We start from the raw sequence: 20559 nt of genomic DNA on the forward strand, positions 1-20559 counted from the left end.
ATGAAAATTCTAGGAATTTAAGTTTCAGTAAATAACTATGTGCAAAATTATTTAGATAAAAACATGTTCATCTATATCAGAATTGGTCTTGATAGGAAAAGATCAAAACAGGAAAATAAACACTTCAGATATATTGATATAAGAATGAAATATAACTATTAATACAATGTTACATATGTTCACAGAAGACTTATCTCAAGTGTTCACAGTAATATCATTCATATTAGCCAAAAATTTGAAACTACTCAAATGGATTACAAATTATGGCATATTCATATAGTGAAATATTATTCAAGAGTAAAAACTGAACTAGTAGTATATGCAATATAAATGAAAGTCATAAACATTATATTGAGTTAAAAAGCTGGATACAAAATAATAGACAGTTTATTATTTAATTTTTATGAACTCCTAGAAAAGACAAAAGCAATCTCTAGTGAACAGAAATTGGATTAGTGGTTGCTAGACACAGGAGGACCAGATGGGACAGTTGGCATTAGTGATTACTAAGAGGCAGAAGGCAACTCTCTTCAGGGAGAAAAAATAATTTTTTATCATGATTGGGGTGTTCATTACATGAGTATATATGCCAACATTGGGGAGTATCAGAGGGAATGACAAATATATATTCGTACATACATATATTAAAGGCTTCCCAGGTAGTTCAGTGTTAAAGAATATACCTGCTAATCAGGAGATTCAGGTTCAATCCCTGGGTTGGGAAGATCCCCCGGAGATGGAAATGGCAATCCATTACAGTAAACTTGCCCGGGAAATCCCATGGACAGAGGAGCCTGGTGGGGTACAGTCCATGCGGTCACAAAAGAGTCAGACATGACCTAGCAACTAAACAACAAATAAAATATATGTTAAACATCATTGAGAATTATATTATCTGTAAGTTATACTTAAATAAAAATATTAATGGTTTAGAGATTAATTTTTGACATGGAAAATACTTAAAAATATTGTCAATAAATAAGATTTCAAAAATCTATACAATGTATATATAAAGTGTGTGTGTGTAAATAAAAAATGTCAAAAGTATATAGACTACTCTGTTTGTATTTATTTACATTAAAGTTTTCAAATGTTATTTGTTTACTAGTTTTCTATAACTAATAGTATTAAAATAAAAACATAAGTATTATACAAGAAATTATTTGGGAATATAAATTGGAACACTTGGAATTTTAAACAGTATATTTTGTAAGAAAAAGCAAATATATTCAAGTGTTAGTCATTCAGTTGGTTAGTGTTAGTCAGTTAGTCGTGTCCCACTCTTTTTGACCACATGGACTGTAGCCCACAAGGCTCCTCTGTACATGGACTTCTCCAGGCAAGAATATTGGAGTGGATCGCCATGCCCTTCTCCAGACGATCTTCCTGACCCAGGGATTGAACCCATGTCTCCCACATTGCAGGCAGATTCTTTACCATTTGAGCTACCCAGGAGGAACTTAAATATATTCAGTTGTCTCAAAAACATCAACAGACAATTCAATAGATTGCTTTCTCCACTTTACTAAACTAAAACTCTGGCATTCCTCCTTTTACTTTTAGGGGCAAGGCTCTAAAATAGCAATTCATCATTCCAGTTTCAAACATTTGTCAATAATCACTTTTCTGTGTTTCTTTGGTCTCAGGTTCCAAACAGAATTCAATCACTGCTGTTGCAAAACCAAACCTATTTCCCTAAACTCAAAGAAATGGTTCAATTAACTATTTAATAAAATTTATATCTTGTTAGAATTGACATATGAATCTTAAAAAAGAAAAATCCTTTCAATGCTGCTGCTGCTGCTGCTAAGTCGCTTCAGTCGTGTCCGACTCTGTGCGACCCCATAGACAGCAGCCCACCAGGCTCTCCTGTCCCTGGGATTCTCCAGGCAAGAACACTGGAGTGGGTTGCCATTTCCTTCTCCAATGCATGAAAGTGAAAAGTGAAAATGAAGTCGTTCAGTCGTGTCCGACTCTTTGAGACCCCATGGACTGCAGCCTACCAGGCTCCTCCGTTCATGGGATTTTCCAGGCAAGAGTACTGGAGTGGGTTGCCATTGCCTTCTCCCTTTCAATGCTGCTGCTAAGTCACTTCAGTCGTGTCCGACTCTGTGCGACCCCACAGATGGCAGCCCACCAGGCCCCGCCAGTCCTTGGGATTCTCCAGGCAAGAACACTGGAGTGGGTTGCCATTTCCTTCTCCAATGCACGAAAGGGAAAAGTGAAAGTGAAGTCACTCAGTCATGTCCGACCCTTAGCGAACCCATGGACTGCAGCCTACCAGGCTCCTCTGTCCATAGGATTTTCCAGGCAAGAGTACCGGAGTGGGTTGCCATTTCCTTCTCCGCCCTTTCAATGCTAGTTAGTGGTAAAAGAATTGACAGATGGAAATGTTGATTCTAATTGATTTTTATTTACAATTGCTTCATCTGACCTTTTCACAGATGTGTGGTGAAATTTGTCTCCTATAGAAAATATTTTATTTTAGAAGAGGGCTAAATATTTAGTTTTAATCAGCCATATAATGCACATTTAGTCAAGTCCCTATTTGGGGGAAAATTAGGAGTCCAGCTGATTTGTTTTCAATCTCAAGGCAGTGGCCATCTCTAAATTCTGACAACACAGCTAGAATAAACGCTTCAATAAGGAAGAGGTTTTGCTATCGTGGGTATTAAATATTAAAATGCAGGACACTTTTTGTTGCAAGTAATAGAAACCTATCAGTTAATATTTATGGATGGCTGATGGGTGGGTTGTTGTGCTTGTTCAGTTGCTAAGTTGTGTCTGACTCTTTGTGACCTCATGAACTGAAGCACTCCAGGCTTCCTAGCCCTTTACTATCTCCTGGAGTTCGCTCAAATTCATGTCCATTGAGTCAGTGATACTATCTAACCATCTCATCTTCTGCTGCCTTCTCCTTTTTCCTTCCATGTTTCCATCATCAGGGTCTTTTCCGATGAGTCAGCTCTTTACATCAGGTGGCCAAAGTATTAGAATTTCAGCATCAGTCCTTCCAATGAATATTCAGAGTTGATTTCCTTTAGGACTGACTGATTTGATCACCTTGCAATCCAAGGGACTCTCAAGAGTCTTCTCCAGCACCACAGTTCAAAAGCATGGGTTTTTTTGTGCTCAGCCTTCTTTATAGTCCAACTCTCACATCCATAAGTGATTACTGTCAAAACCATAGCTTTGACTATATGGACCTTTGTTGGCAAAATGATGCCTTTGCTTTTTAATACACTAAATTTGTAATAGCTTTCTTTCACAGCTAAAGTCACCATCCACAGTGATTTTGGTGCCCAAGAGAATAAAATCTGTCACTACTTCCACCTTTTCCCCATCTATTTGCCATGAAGTGATGGGACCAGATGCCATGATATTAGTTTTCTGAATGTTGAGATTTAACCTGGCTCTGTCACTTTTTCTTTCACTCTCATCAAGAGGCTCTTTAGTTCTTCTTTACTTTCTGCCCCTAGAGTGGTATCATTTGCCTATCTGAGTTTATTGATATTTCTTCTAGCAATCTTGAATCCAGCTTGTGAGTCATTCAGCCTAGCATTTCACATGATGCATTCTACATATAAATTAAATAAACAGGGTGAGAATATATAGCATTGATGTACTCTTTTCCCAGTTTTGAATCCATCCATTTTTCTATGTCCAGTTCTAACTGTTGCTTCAATTCAGTTCAGTCGCTCAGTAGTGTCCGACTCTTTGCAACCCCATGTACTGCAGCACACAGGCCTCCCTGTCCATCACTATTTCAAGTCCTAAAAGATGATGCTGTGAAAGTGCTGCACTTAATATACCAGCAAACATGGAAAACTCAGCAGTGACCACAGGACTGGAAAATGTCAGTTTTCATTCCAATCCCAAAGAAAGGCAATGCCAAAGAATGCTTCAACTACCACACAATTGCACTCATTTCACACACTATCAAAGTAACGCTCAAAATTCTCCAAGCCAGGCTTCAACAGTATGTTGATCATGAACTTCCAGATGTTCAAACTGGATTTGGAAAAGGCAGAGGAACCAGAGATCAAATTGCCAACATCTGCTGGATCATTGAAAAAGCAAGAGAATTCCAGAAAAACATCTATTTCTGCTTTATTGACTATGCCAAAGCCTTTGACTGTGTGGATCACAACAAACTGTGGAAAATTCTTAAAGAGATGGGAAGTGTTGTTTTTTGATCTGCAATAAGGTTTCTCAGGAGATAGGTAAGGTGGTCTGGTATTATCATCTCTTTAAGGACTTTCCACAGTTGGTTGTGATCCACAGAGGCAAAGGCTTTAGCATAGTCAATGAGGCAGATATTTTTTCTGGGATTTCGTAGCTTTCTCTATGATCCAGCGAATATTGAACATCTGGATATTCTCAGTTCACATACTGCTGAAGCCTAGCTTGAAGGATTTTGAGCATAACCTTGCTAGCATGAGAAATAAGTGCAATTGTACAGTAGTTTGTATATTCTTTGCCATTGTCTTTTTTCAGATTGGAATGAAAACTGACCTTTTCCAGTCCTGTGGCCACTGCTGAGTTTTCCAATTTTGCTGACATATTGAGTAAAGCAGTTTAACATCATCATCTTTTAGGATTTTAAATAGCTCAGCTCAAATTTCATCATCTGTACCAGACTTGTCTGTTGTAATGCTTCCTAAGAAAGCACTTGACTTCAGACTCCAGGATGTCAGGCTCTAGGTGAGCACCACACCATCATGGGTATCTGGGTCATTAAGATCTTTTTTGTATAGTTCTTCTGTGTATTCTTGCTACCTCTTTTAATCACTTCTGCTTCTGTTAGGTCCTTACCATTTCTATCCTTTATCATGCTATCCTTGCATGAAATATTCCCTTGTTATTTCTGACTTTCTTGAAGAGATCCCTAGTCTTTCCCATTCTATCGTTTTCCTCTGCTTCTCTGCATTGTTCATTTAAGAGTGGACATTGACTAAAATTGGATTCCCTGGTGGCTCAATGGTAAAGAATTTGCCTGTAATGCCTATAATTGAAACTGAGTTTGATTCCTGGGTTGGGAGGATCCCCTGGAGAAGGAAATGGCAACCCACTCCAGTATTCTTGCCTGGAAAATCCCACGGATGGAGGAGCCTGGTGGGCTACAGTCCATATTGACAAAATTAAAAGCAATGAATGTAGGTGTTGTGTACTTAGCTGTAGAAAATTTCCACTGCAACCACTGACATAGTTTTCCAAAATTCTAATCTCTGTATTTGTCTCTCATTCCAACTGAATCTGATATTTTATCATATATTCCATCATAATTTTGGTTCCTAATCATTTATTATTAATACACTTTCTAACTTTTCTATTATCTCTGCATGTAAAGGAAAAACAAAAATTTTGTTCTTTTTTACATCCTGGTGACTAGAATAAAATAAGAACTAAGCTGCTAATTCAATGGATGAATAGATGCCCCAGGTACAGAAAATATATTTCATCTGTGATGACCATACCGATAAATAAATTTCTCTTGTATGCCTGGTCAAAATGGAAAAATAATGGCTGGAACAAAAATATGTGTCTTTAGAGATTATTTTGACCCCCTGATCTTTCTGAAAATTGTTGTCTGATTTGACAACGGATCAAAGAATTTGTAAATTATAATCTTCATTTTATAACACTATTCTTTCCATCATTAGGTTAGCACAGGGCATTTTATACCTAAATTTTCTCAATTTTCATCACCACTCTTATTTGCTGATTCTTTAGGAACTATGCTATGAGTTTCATATTGGTAGTCAAGTATATGTGCAGTGTTATTAAATATATAGAGAGAGTAGTTATGGTATAAATGATTCAATTTCTGTAAAAGTATTACACTACAAATATTATTCCCTTTCTATCACCCAGGATTATGTGTGCATTCTTACAGTCCTTGCGAGACTTTTTCTAGGATATATACCTAGAAGTGGAATTGTTAAACCACAGAGCAAACATACATTTATTTTCAATAAATAATGCCAGATTGCTTTTCAAGACAACTGTGTTTATCCTCCTTAGAGTAGTATCTGAGGTTTCTCTTTCCTCACATCTTTTACAATCCATGATAGTATACTCCGATGTGGTATTTTGTTATTCTAATATATGATGTGCTATCTCTTTCAAAACCTGAGTGAAAATGCACCTTTGTTATTTAAAAAAAAAATTTATTGATTTGTTTGGCTGAATCGGTTCTTAGTTACATCACGTGGGATCTTTGTAGCAGAACATGGATTCTCTAGTTGTTGCACACGGTCTCAGTAGTTGCAATCGTGGGATTGTTGCTCCAAGGCATGTGGGATCTTAGTTCCCCGACCAGGGATGAAACCTGTTTCCCCTGCATTGCAAGGCAGATTTTTAACCACTGACAACCAGGGAAGTCCCAATCTTTGTTATTTTAAGTCACTGAGTTTTGGATTTTTCTTACCAAAACATTACCTGTTGTGACTGATTCAATGATTCTTCAAGTTTTCACTCTGTTAAATGTTTACAGACATATCAGGTAAGTGTCCCTGAGGTTGTTAATTTGGATAGCGAAGGCATATTTGCTTATTACCACATTACCAGCTATCTATGGTGAAAAGTGAAAAGAGTGCTGGAGTGCAACACCAGTCAACTGTGAGCACATTTAATGCCCATTAGGGGCTTCCCTGGCAGTCCAGTGGTTAAGATTCTGTGCTGCCAAAGCAGGGGTCGTGGGTTTGATCCCTGGTAAGATCTCACATGCTGAAAGGCAAAAGATAAAAAAAATAAATAAAATAAAATGACCATTATTCAATATAATCCCTACAATTATTTATAACAGATCACTACTTTGGAGTTGCTCAACTACGAAGCCTGCTAATACACGGCATGCCTCTAATTCTCTATTGAAGTGGTTATATACAAATACAGCCAAAGTGTTTTGCAGAAAATGTTCAGTTCTTGAGTATGTAATGTCTGATTCAGGTAGATGAAAATCTTGATTAGAGCAATAGCAAACAAAGTACTGGTCAAGGCAGTAAAATTAACCACTATCCTTATGTAGTTTCATAAATAGTTGCAATTCAGTGTACCCTACAATTAGAAGTAAATTGGAGCAGTGATAAGCTGTCACAATTTCAATTAATCATGACCTTTAATTAAGCATAGCAATGGAAGAGCTACTCTCTTAAAACAATTAGGGTTTATGCTACTAAGTGGGTTAGAAACAGCATAAAGTAAGCATTTTGCTGAAGAGAAAGCAAGGAAATAAGGCAGATATAAAAATATATTTTATTGAACTTCTGCTTTTTTGCTCTACATTTTATTCTTTACCACAAGCATATAACTCGAAGTAAAATTTCATAGTTTCTTACTCTTTAACTGACAGTGAGGTAGTTATTTACATTTCTCCTTTCTTGGTTTTACAAATTGGATAATAGGAATAATAACTATCTGTGGTATAGCTAGTTGTAAAAGGATAAATTAATTGTATACAGATAAGGTCCAGAGCTCTCTTTTGAATGCAGGACAGAGAAACCTAATCTGAACCAGTTTAGGTAATACAAAGAAAATTAGTATTTGGCACAGGACAGATAAGCTTCAATGATGGCTAAAATCAGGGGACAATGCAATCAAGACTCTAAATTTTTTTCTCATCTGTCTCTATTTCTCTTTGCTAATTTAACTCCCTCGTTAGAGATGTCTTCATGAGGCTGTAATCATGGCCTTTATGTATTTATAGTTTTGCCACAGGGAATTAAAAACTTAGTTTTCTTAAGTTCCAATTCTAAAATTCCTTGACAAGGACTCTAAATATCATGGTATGAATTAAATAATCATTACTAGGTCAAAAGGCTGGGCAAGATATTTGACTCACAACTCTGATTAAACTACATAATTATGATTAAGGGAAAAGCAATACCTGCAAATAAGTGGAGATATACAGTACAATCTAACATGTGTGAGTTTTCTAAATGTAAAAGTTGAATGTGATAACTGATTAAAACTTTCCTATAAATATATGCAAGTCAACAACACTAGCATAAACAACAGCAAGAACAAGGAAATAGCCATTGAGCCCTTGTATGCACTCCCTCCCCATCTCCCAAATAAAAGATAAATAAAAGGTAACAACAACAACAACAACAATATCCATTTAAATTTTCCAGAGTTGTTGAAAGACTCTCAAGATATCTGCCAATTCCATAATTACGGCAGAAAATTTGTGGAATACTTGACATAGACAACACTACCTCTTGTAAAAGTGAAAGGGCAAGTCACTCTTCTGTGACCCCATGGACTATACAGTCCATGGAATTTTCTATGCCAGAATGCTGGAGTCTGTGACCCCATGGACTATACAGTCCATGGAATTTTCTAGGCCAGAATGTTGAAGTGGGTAACCTTTCCTTTCTCCAGGGGATCTTCCCAACCCAGATGGCAGAAAATTTTGCCAATTTTAAAGCATAAAGGGCAGCTAAAAAATACATGGGTTCCATCCATTATATTGGTGGAATAGGTTTTGCTAAACAAACACAACTGCCAATAAAAATTATGAATATTGGATAGGCTAAGTATTTTTTAAATGTTTAAACATGTGGCTGGCAGCCTAATATGTGAACAAATAAATGCTTCCTGATCCTTGAAATGAAGATGGCAAACTAGGAGAGCTCCACATTCTAAATGATTTTCCCCCTCAAAACATCTCCCAGTTTATTGAGGTCCAAGAGGGAATTAATTTCAAGCAGAAAGCAGAGAAGTCTTACTAGGATAAAACAACTGTGCTTGTAGTTCAAGATTGTAAGAGTGATCCTACAATGAGGGGGCATTTTCATAGGAAAACACACACACACACACACACACATTGTGGGGAGACTCAGATCAATATACAGATACAGAACACATGGTTGGTTGAATCCAAAACGCATTATTTGCTACTCTAAAGGATCCCATGGGGCAGTAAATGGGAGGCTAAAAATTAGAGCCTCTGTAGGACTAAAGCAATGTTGAAGTAATTTATTCTGAAAAACTAAAAACAATGAGTGAATTGATTTTAATAGATGATTAAAAACTGAAAAAAGTAAATGGGAGTCATTTACAATTCAAATATACAACATGAAAAGTGAAGTAAAAAAAAAACAAACACTAGATGATCTGGACACAGCAAAATATAGACCATCTGAACTCAAAATCAGATTTAATAGACATTTTTAAAACTGAACTATATCAAGAAAGAGAGTGATAAAAATGAAAGAACATGCCTAAGTATTTCATTTTGCTCATAGGGTTCTCAAGGCAAGAATACTATTGAAGTGACTTGTCATTCCCTTCTCCAGTGGACCACGTTTTGTGAGAACTCAACACCATGACCCATCCATCTTGGGTGGCCCTACAGAGCATGGCTCATAGTTTCACTGAGTTAGACAAGGCTGTGGTCCATGTGACCCTGATGCTGGGCAAGACTGAAGGCAGGAGGAGAAGGGGACAACAGAGGATCTGATGGTTGGATGGCATTACCGACTCAATGGACATGAGTTTGAGTAAACGGGGCTTAGTGATGGAAAGGGAAGCCTGGTGTGCTGCAATCCATGGGGTCACAAAGAGTCGAACATGACTGAGCAACTGCACTGAACTGTCCAAGTATTTGAGAATTGTTGTATTATGTTAACAGGACTAAACCTTATACAACAACAGTTATGGAAAAAAGAAAAAACTGGGCATAAAAAAGTTTAAGGAGATAATGGCTATTGTTTTCCTCTAAATAGTCAAAAGATATCTAGCTATCAAACCAAAATATTCAGCAGATCTTAACAAATACAAATACCACACTTGGATACAATACAGATAAGCTACTGAAAAACATATTTTTTTGAAGTAACAAAAGGAATAAATACAGAGCAACAAAAATTAAAATTACAGCCAACTTCTCATCAGAAACTAAGCAAATTAGAAGACAATAAAGTAACATCTTTAAAATACTGGGAGGGACTGAAGAGTGACAAGACAATGCATTAGGAAGACCCTGAATTCACTTCCTCCCACAGGCAATCAAAATTACAACTATTTCAGAGCAACTATCAGTGAATGATCTGAAGACTAGCATAAAATATCTTCTACAACCAAAGATATAAAGAAAAACACCACACTGAGATGGGTGGGAGAGGTGGAGATGTGCTGTTGTTAAGACCCACATCTCTGGGTCACTATTGCAAAGGTTCTACTCAAGGAGCAAAACATGCTTCTAAATTTATTCTGTGGCACCAAAGACACCACAAAGAAAGAAAATCACAGGTCATCATTACTAATGAACATAGATGCAAAATTCTCAACAAAATATTAGCAACTGATTTCAATCATGCATTAAAAGGATAATATACAATTGTGACATGGGATTTCTCCCAGGGAAGCAAGGGTGGTTAAAATTTTGAAATTATTCATGTGTTCTCTGCATCTTTATTTGACATATTTGATAACATACAGAGATAACATACACACCTTTTTTTATCTCGAAGTACCTCGCCAACATCGAAACCAGGACTTCCCAGCATTCCCTTGGTCCCTTAGCAGTTATACGCTATTGCTTAGGTTCCTATCATTTCTTGCCTGAATCATTGCAATAGCTGTCAAACTTTCTACGTTAGACAAAAGCATTTCTTATATATTCTCAAAATCAACAAACTAATCTTTCTGAGACACAGTTTTATAATCATATTTATAAAATCATCTTTCAGTTCAGTTCAGTCGCTCAGTCGTGTCCGACTCTTTGCAACCCCATGAATTGCAGCACGCCAGGCCTCCCTGTCCATCAAAAACTCCTGGAGTCTACCCAAACCCATGTCCATCGAGTCGGTGATGCCATCGAACCATCTCATCCTCTGTCGTCCCCTTCTCCTCCCGCCCCCAATCCTACCCAGCATTAGGGTCTTTTCCAATGAGTCAACCCTTCGCATGAGGTGGCCAAAGTATTGGAGTTTCAGCTTCAACATCAGACCTTCCAATGAACACCCAGGATCAATCTCTTTTAGGATGGATTGATTGGATCTCCTTGCAGTCCAAGGGACTCTCAAGAGTCTTCTCCAACACCACAGTTCAAAAGCATCAATTCTTCGGTGCTCAGCTTTCTTCACTGTCCAACTCTCACATCCATACAGTATGAAAATCATCTTTAGCTATTTATATATAATGGATAAACAATAAAGTCCTACTGTATAGCACAGAGAAGTATATTCAATATCCTGTGATAAAACATAAGGGAAAGGATTTGGAAAAGAATGTATATATAGATGTATAACTGAATCACTTCACTGAATGGCAGAAATTAAGACAACATTGTAAGTCACTATCAGTTCAGTTCACTTCAGTCACTCAGTCTTGTCTGACTCTTTGTGATCCCATGAACCGCAGCATGCCAGGCCTCCCTGTCCATCACCAAATCCCGGAGTCCACCCAAACCCATGTCCATCGAGTCGATGATGCCATCCAGCCATCTCATACTCTGTCGTCCCCTTCTCCTTCAGCCCTCAATCTTTCCCAGCATCAGGGTCTTTTCCAATCAGTCAGCTCTTCGCATGAGGTGGCCAAAGTATTGCAGTTTCAGCTTCAACATCACTCTTTCCAATGAACACCCAGGACTGATCTCCTTTAGGATGAACTGGGTGGGGCTCCTTACAGTCCAAGACTCTCAAGAGTCTTTTCCAACACCACAGTTCAAAAGCATCAATTCTTCGGCGCTCAGCTTTCTTTATACTCCAACTCTCACAATCATGCGTGACTACTGGAAAAATCATAGCCTTGACTAGATGGACTTTTGTTGGCAAAGTAATGTCTCTGCTTTTTAATATGCTGTCTAGATTCGTCATAACTTTCCTTCCACGGACTAAGTGTCTTTTAATTTCATGGCTGCAGTCACCATCAGCAGTGATTTTGGAGCCCAGAAAAATAAAGTCAGCCACTGTTTCCACTGTTTCCCCATCTATCTGTCATGAAGTAATGGGGCTGGATGCCATGATCTTAGTTTTCTGAATGTTGAGTTTTAAGTCAACTTTTTCACTCGCCTCTTTCAGATTCATCAAGAGGCTCTTTAGTTCTTCTCCACTTTCTGCCATACGGGTGGTGTCATCTGCGTATCTGAAGTTATTGATATTTCTCCCGGCAATTTGATTCCAGCTTGTGCTTCCTCCAGCCCAGCATTTCTATGATGTACTCTGCATATAAGTTAAATAAGCAGGGTGACAATATACAGCTTTGACGTACTCCTTCTCCTATTTGGAACCAGTCTGTTGTTTCATGTCCAGTTCTAATCTTGTTTCCTGATATGCATACAGGTTTCTCAAGAGGCAGGTCAGGTGGTCTGGTATTCCCATTTCTTTCAGAATTTTCCACAGTTTATTGTGATCCACACAGTCAAAGGCTTTGGCATAGTCAATAAAGCAGAAATAGATGTTTTTTTCTGGAACTCTCTTGCTTTTTCGATGATCCATCAGATGTTGGCAATTTGATCTCTGGTTCCTCTGCCTTTTCTAAAACCAGCTTGAACATTTGGAAGTTCACGGTTCACATATTGCTGAAGCCTGGCTTGGAGAATTTTGAGCATTACTTTACTAGCGTGTGAGATGAGTGCAATTGTGCGGTAGTTTGAGCATTCTTTGACATTACCTTTCTTTGGGATTGGAATGAAAACTGACCTTTCCCAGTCCTGTGGCCACTGCTGAGTTTTCCATATTTGCTGGCATATCGAGTGCTGCACTTTCACAGCGTCATCTTTCAGGATTTGAAATAGCTCAACTGGAATTCTATCACTTCCACTAGCTTTGTTCATAGTGATGCTTTCTCAGGCCCACTTGACTTCACATTCCAGGATGTCTGGCTCTAGGTGAGTGTGAGTGATCACACCATCGTGATTATCTGGGTTGTTAAGATCTTTTTTGTATAGTTTTTCTGTATATTCTTGCCACCTCTTCTTAATATCTTCCACTTCTGTTAGGTCCATACCATTTCTGTCCTTTATTGAGCCCATCTTTGCATGAAATGTTCCCTTGGTGTCTCTAATTTTCTTGAAGTGATCTCTAGTCTTTCCTATTCTATTGTTTTCCTCTGTTTCTTTGCACTGATCGCTAAGGCAGGCTTTCTTATCTCTCCTTGCTATTCTTTGGAACTCTGCATTCAAATGGGTATATCTTTCCTTTTCCCCTTTGCTTTCAGCTTCCCAAGTTTTCACAGCTATTTGTAAGGCCTCCTCAGACAGCCATTTTGCTTTTTTGCATTTGTTTTTCTTGGAGATGGTCTTGATTCTTGTCTCCTGTAAAATGTCACGAACCTCCTTCCATAGTTCATCAGGCATTCTGTCTATCAGATCTAGTCCCTTAAATCTATTTCTCAATTCCACTGTATAATCATAAGGGATTTGATTTAGATCATGCCTGAATGGTCTCATGGTTTTCTCAACTTTCTTCAATTTCAGTCTAAATTTGACAATAAGGAGTTCATGATCTGAGCCACAGTCAACTACCGGTCTTGATTTTGCTGACTGTGTAGAGCTTCTCCATCTTTGGCTGCAAAGAATATAATCAATCTGATTTCGGTGTCGACCATCTGGTGATGTCCATGTGTAGAGTCTTTTCTTGTGTTGTTGGAAGAGGGTGTTTGCTATGACCAGTGCGTTCTCTTGGCAGAACTCTATTAGCCTTTGCCCTGCTTCATTCTGTACTCCAAGGCCAAATTTGCCTGTTACTCCAGGTGTTTCTTGACTTCCTACTTTTGCATTCCAGTCTCCTATAATGAAAAGGACATCTTTTTTGGGTGTTAGTTCTAGAAGGTCTTGTAGGTCTTCATATAACTGTTCAACTTCAGCTTCTTCGGCGTTACTGGTCAGGGCATAGACTTGAATTATCGTGATATTGAATGGTTTGCCTTGGAAATGAACAGAGATCATTCTGTCATTTATATTTCAATAAAGTAAATAATCCATACATCAATCAATGTGATATACTACATTAGCAAACTGAAGAATAAAAATTATATAATCATACCAAAAAATGGAAAACAAAGCTTTTGACAAATTTAAACACGTATTTGTGATATAATTTCTCAAAAAGTAGGTATAGAGGGAACTTAGTTCAACATAATAAGGGCCATATATGACAAGGCTGCAGGTAATAACATTTTCAATGTGAAAAGCTGAAAACATTTTCTCTTAGATCAGGAACAAGACAAAGATGCTGACCCTCATGATTTCTCCTCAATACAATATTGGAAGTCTAAGCCACAAAAATAAGAGAATAAAAGGAAATGAAATGAATTCAAGTTGGAAAGGAAGAATTAAAACAGCCACTGATCTTGGGCTACAGGACATTTGGATGCTCAGAGCCTTAGGCCAATGAAACCAGGACTATGGGGAGGAAGGAAGAGAAGGGCTCAGTTTTTGTCTTTCATTAAAGTTGTTGGTCTAATTTAACAAAAACAGGAAGTCACTATTTGCAGATGACATAATTCTATACATAGAAAATCGTATAGACACCACCAAAAACTAACAGAACTCATCAATGAAATTTAATATACAGAAATCTGTTATGCTTCTATACAAAATCAACCAACTATTAGAAAGAGATTAGGAAACAGCCCATTCACAATTTCATCAACAAGAATAAACTACCTAGAAATAAATCCAACTAAGAGAGTAAAAGACCTGTACTCAGTAAAATATAAGACACTGGTAAAATAAGTTGAAAATGACACAAACAAATGGAAAGATATACTTTGGATAATGGATTGGAAGAATTAACATTAATATATTATGTTAAAATGCAATAACACATTCAATAAATCTACACATCCAAGGGAAAACATATTAAAATGCCAAAGCTTTTTCATAGATATAGAATAAATAATTCTAAAATTTGTATGGAAACACAAAATACCCCAATTAACCAAAATGATCTTAAAAAGAAAAACAAAGCTCAAGATATCACACTCCCTGATTTCAAGCTATAGTACAAAGCTATAGTAATAAAAAAAATAAGTTCTGGCTCAAACCAGACACATAGACCAATGGAACAAAATAAATGATACAGAAATAAATCCATAATTATGTGATCAATTAATCTACAGCAAAGAATACAAGAACATGCAATGGGAAATAATAAGCCTCTTCGATATACAGTGTTGGGAAAACTGGATAGCTATATGCAGAAAAACCAAGTTAGATTATTTATTCACACCATATGCAGCAATGAACTCAAATGACTTAAAAGACTTAAATGTAAGACCTGAAGCCATAAAAGTCCTAGAAGAAAATAGACAGTAATTTTTTTTTCTGGATTTGTCTCCTCACACAAGGGAAACGAGAAAAATTTAAAAAATGAACTACATCAAACTAAAAAGCTTTCTGAACTGAAGGAAACTACCTACAAAATGAAGAGGCATTTACTACTATAAATGAGAGACGATCTTTTCAAACATATATCTGATAAGGATTTACTATCAAAATACACAAAGAACTCACATAATTCAACATGAATAACCGAACAACCTGATCAAAAATTAGGCAGAGGGTCTGGAATGGACATTTTTCCAAAGACATACAAATGGCCCAACAGGTATATGAAAAGTTGCTTATCACAGGAATTCAAGTCAATCCATAATGAGATATCACTTCATACCTGTCAGAATGGTTATTATCAAAAAGACAAAAAACAACACATGTTTTTGAGGATGTGGAGAGAAGGGAGCTCTCCTGAACCATTGACAGGAACGTAAATTGGTTCAGTCACTATGGAAAACAATACAGAGATTCCTCGAAGAAAACTGTAACTACTATTTCATCCAGCAACTCCATTTTCAAGTATTTATCCAATGAAAAGAAAAACACTGTTTCCAAAAAAATTATACACCCTTATGTTCATTGCAGCATTATTTACAATAGCCAAGAAATAGAAGCAACCTAAGTGCCCATCCACAGATGAATGGATAAAGTATACAGTGTGTGTGTGTGTGTGTGTGTGTGTGTGTACACACATACATACATACTGGAATATTACTCAGTCAAAACCAAAACTGAATCTTAATACTTGCAGCAATATGGATGGACATAGACAGTAGTATTCTAAGTGAAAGAAATGAGTCAGAAAGGTAAATGCTATATGATTTCATGTAAATATGGAATATAAAACACAGAATAAACATAAAACAGAAATATAATCATAGATAAAGAGAACAAGAAAAAGTGGTTGCTAGAGGGGAGTGGCTGGGGGGATAGCAAATATAGGTGAGGGAGATTAGAAATACAGATTTCCAACTATGAAATAAATGAGTCAAGGGTATGAAATATACAGTGTGGAGAATATAGTCAGTAACAAGGTAATATCTTTGTATGGTGCCAAATGGTAACTAGATTTATGATAATGATCATTTTGTAATGTATAAAAATACTGAATCACTACATTGTGCACTAGGAACCAAACAGTGTTTTAGGCCAATTATATTTCAAAAACAAACAAACTCATAGAAGAAGAGGTAATGTTTGTGGTTATAAGAGGTGAAGGGATGGGGAGAAGAATTGGATGAATGCTGTCAAAAAGTAGAATCTTTCAGTTATAAGATAAAAAAGCACTACAGATGTAATTTACAACATGACTAATATAATTAACACTGCTGTATGAAATACATAAAATTTGTTAAGAGAGTAAATCCTAAGAAGTCTGATCACCAGGAATTTTTTTTCTTTTATTTTTTATCTATATGAGATGATGTATACTGACTAAGCTTACTGTGGTATTCATTTCATGATGTATTTAAGCCAAATCATTATGCTGTAAACTTTAACATATTCAGTGCTGTATTCCAATTGTATCTCAATAAAACTAGAACCTAGACCAACTAGACAGCTTAATAAAAAGCAGAGACATTACTTTGCCAACAAAGGTCCATCTAGTCAAAACTAAGGTTTTTCCAGTAGTCATGTATGGATGTGAGAGCTGGACCGCGCTGAAGAATTGATGCTTTTGAACTGTGGTGTTAGAGAACACTCTTGAGCATCCCTTGGACTGCAAGGGGATCCAACCAGTCCATCCTAAAGGAAATCAGTCCTGAATATTTCTTGGAAGGATTGATGCTGAAGCTGAAACTCCAATTCTCTGGCCACCTGATGTGAAGAACTGATTCATTGGTAAAGATCCTGATGCTGGGAAAGATCGAAGGCAGGAGAAGAAGGGGACGATGGAGAATGAGATGGTTGGATGGCATCACCGACTCGATGGACATGAGTTTGAGTAAACTCCGGGAGTTAGTGATGGACAGGGAGGCCTGGAGTGCTGCAGTCCATGGGGTGGCAAAGAGTCAGACACAACTGAGTGACTGAACTGAACTTAAAACTAGAAAAAAATAAAATAAAATATGAGAAGGAGGAAAAACTTCTGTATATCTAGAAATCCATACTTAATTAAAAATTATTTTATAAATAAAAGCAAGGACTTTTTAAGCACAAGAAGCTAGAATTTATTGCCAAAATACTGTGCTACAAGATTTTTTTTTAAGTTCTTCAGACAGAAGAAAACTAATCACGATTCAAATTTGCAAAACATTTGCACAAAGGAACAAAGATTATCAGAGATATTGCATCAACCAAATAGTTCACTTGGGTTTTTTCATAAGATGTTAAGGAAAAATCTGAATGAACTTTTGGGCCAACCTAATAGTTTAAACTTAGTATAGATATTATTTTTCTTATTACTTTTTGAAAACATAGCAATGACAGTATGTTGTGGGGTTTTAATACATGCAGAGATAAAATATTGTAGCACATTTAGGTCAATGGAAGAGAATAGTCTAGAAAGTAACTCATATATACAACATATACAGTCAACTAATTTCTCACAAGTAATAACACAATTCCCTGAGGAATAGAAAGTCTTCAATTAAAGGTAATAGAATAAAATAACCTTGATCCCTACTTCATATGTGAAAATTGAATCATAAATATAAATGCTCAAACTATAAAACTTTTGAAATATCTTCACGATTTGAGATAGATGAAGATTTCCTACACAAAATCGAAAAATTCCTAATTACTAAAGAAAAAATAATAAATTAGACATTACAGAAAGTATAACTTCTGGTCAGTGAACACTGAATAAGAAATGAAAATGCAAGCTTTACAGATGTTAAAATAATAACTATTTATAGAAGACTTTATCCAGATTATCTAGTAATCTTCTATAAGTGCATAATGTTAATAAAAGTTAAGCCAATGAAGAATAGGCTAAAGACTTGGACATTTCACAAAAGAGGGGAAATTATCCTTTATTTAATGATAAGCCTTATAGTAAAGCCATGGAAAATGCCTTTGGAATTAAACATGGGCTTGTTATTTTCATTTCTCTACCTTTGTTAATAGTATGACATTTTATTTTTCAAATGGTAATATATGACCACCAAACACCACCCCTCTCCACACACACACAGAAAGATAAACAACTGGAAGCCTCAGTTCAGTTCAGTTCAGTCGCTCAGTTGTGTCCGATTCTTTGCAACACCATGGACTGCAGCATGCCAGGCCTCCCTGTCCATCATCAAGTCCTGGAGTTTACTCAAACTCGTGTGCATTGAGTTGGTGATGTCATCCAACTGTCTCATCCTCTGTCGTCTCCTTCCCCTCCCACCTTCAATCTTTCCCAGCATCAAGGACTTTTCAAATGAGTCAGTTCTTTGCATCAGGTGGCCAAAGAATTGGAGTTTCAGCTTCAGCATCAGTCCTTACAATGAATATTCAGGGTTTATTTCCTTTAGGATTGACTGGTTAGATCTCCTTGCAGCCCAAGGGATTCTCAAGAGTCTTCTCCAACACCACAGTTCAAAAGCATCAATTCTTCGGCGCTCAGCTGTCTTTACTGGAACCCTAGAAACCTGAAATAAGCTGTTTTGAACATCTTGCCTTGTAATGTGTATGTGTGTTCATATGTATACATTTTAATTTCACTCCCTGATGATCATAGATTTTAAAAGAACTATTAGTCATATCTTTATTTAATAATCATTTATTAAGCAAACTTTATATGCAACAGTATAGGGAACTTCATACTTTCTAATTATTATAGGAATGAACATATTAATTGAAGAAGATATATTGGCTATAAAAATGCATGTGTCATTAAATCTTTTATTTTCTAAACTGGATGTTGGGGAAAAAGCAGAGTATATATCACCTTTCTTTTAGACATCTGACTATGATACTCCAGTTTTTCTTCCCTCTTTACTCCTCCTACTATTTGTTTTTCTTATTCAAAGTAGAAGCAAGAATCACATTACTATTTAGGGTTTATAAACAAGTATATGGTAGCAATTTTTTTCATTGATCAAGAAAACTATACAATTTTCAGTGAAATTCAGATACGTGAATTTTTGTATTTATTAAACTAAATTTCTCTAAAGATAATTGAGAAATTAAACAATTTCAGACAAACTGGACTTTTCTGTCTGGATCTCTGGAGAAATTCTATCAAATAAAAATGATCTTCTAATGTTAGATAAGAAGAAGAAAGGAGGAAAGAGGATGAAAAGGAGGCGGAAAAGGAGACAAAAACACTTTGGAGAAATCAGTAATGGACATGAGCTGGAAGTACAAACTTTGTGAGACCTGATCACAGACTGGAGCTGAGGGTGTTGGCATCGAATCATGCCAGCAAGACATCTCAGGATTCAAACTTCCTCTTGGTTCTCTTTCAGAGTAGGAAGAAATAGAGATTACACAGTTTACTATTACATAAGAAATATTCTTTCTATCCAATTTCCTTCCCTCTCTCCCTCCATTCCTCCTTCTCTCTTTCTGTCTCTTGTGATAAAGAGTATTTCATTCTATTATGTAAATGAGAATAGGCTATTGAAAAAATGCCTCTTGCCCAGAGGTCACTATGCAGTAACAACATATAACAATCTGAAAGAAAGCAGGACACTATGAAATTAAAGACACAGGCATAACTAGGTGAAATAGGACTTGAGATATTTTCCATATCCCATAGTCTAAAGTAGTTAATAAAGTTCCAGACAGAAAGAATGAGGTGACGTGTATGGCTATCTAAACATGTAAAAGCACATAATTGAGTATATGATATGATATAATTCTTAATATTTGCTACATTTAAATGTATACACTTGTATATTTTTATATTCATATATACATCTAAATGAATTTCAACTGACAATTTAAGTTTATTGAAGTTTTGTGTATCTAGTTTTCATAGTTATATCTAAAGATTAAGCCACAATAATTTATTAAGATTAATGTAAATATGTGTTTACTTTTGGACTGACACAGACAAATCCTTTAAGTGAAAATTTTGCAAAATTTTCAACACTAAGATACATGCATACAGATTTCTATGTACAAAACTAATGTAACTTGACAGACTTCAAGTAATTTTACTTGACACTAGCGATTTTGACAGCATACTGTTACCAGGATGGAGGTATTTATAACTTTCTCTCAAGGTTTACTGGAAATTTAGCAGTTTGCAAGATATATTCTAAATTACCATATACTTATTGATTTTTCTTTTTAGTTATTCCATGAAGTGATTGACTTGTGCTCCACGTTTCACTATT

General features: G+C 36.3%; 1 protein-coding gene across 1 annotated transcript in view; it reads right to left on the reverse strand.

Moving 5' to 3' along the window:
* Nucleotides 1-714: 714 nt before the first annotated feature.
* The window catches only part of LOC145519746 (uncharacterized), a 48928-nt gene continuing 29083 nt past the window's right edge, over nucleotides 715-20559 (reverse strand). Inside the window, exons 3-4 of the mRNA XM_081524451.1 lie at nucleotides 10908-13875; nucleotides 715-846 (exon numbers count right to left, since the gene is read on the reverse strand). Of these exons, the coding sequence (XP_081380577.1) occupies nucleotides 12797-13875 (1079 nt within the window). The 3' untranslated portion in view covers nucleotides 715-846; nucleotides 10908-12796. The remainder of the gene's footprint in view (nucleotides 847-10907; nucleotides 13876-20559) is intronic.

The sequence above is a fragment of the Giraffa tippelskirchi genome, chromosome 1, assembly GCF_054371585.1.
Source record: "Giraffa tippelskirchi isolate mGirTip1 chromosome 1, T2T-mGirTip1v1.2.pri, whole genome shotgun sequence".
NCBI lineage: Eukaryota > Metazoa > Chordata > Mammalia > Artiodactyla > Giraffidae > Giraffa > Giraffa tippelskirchi.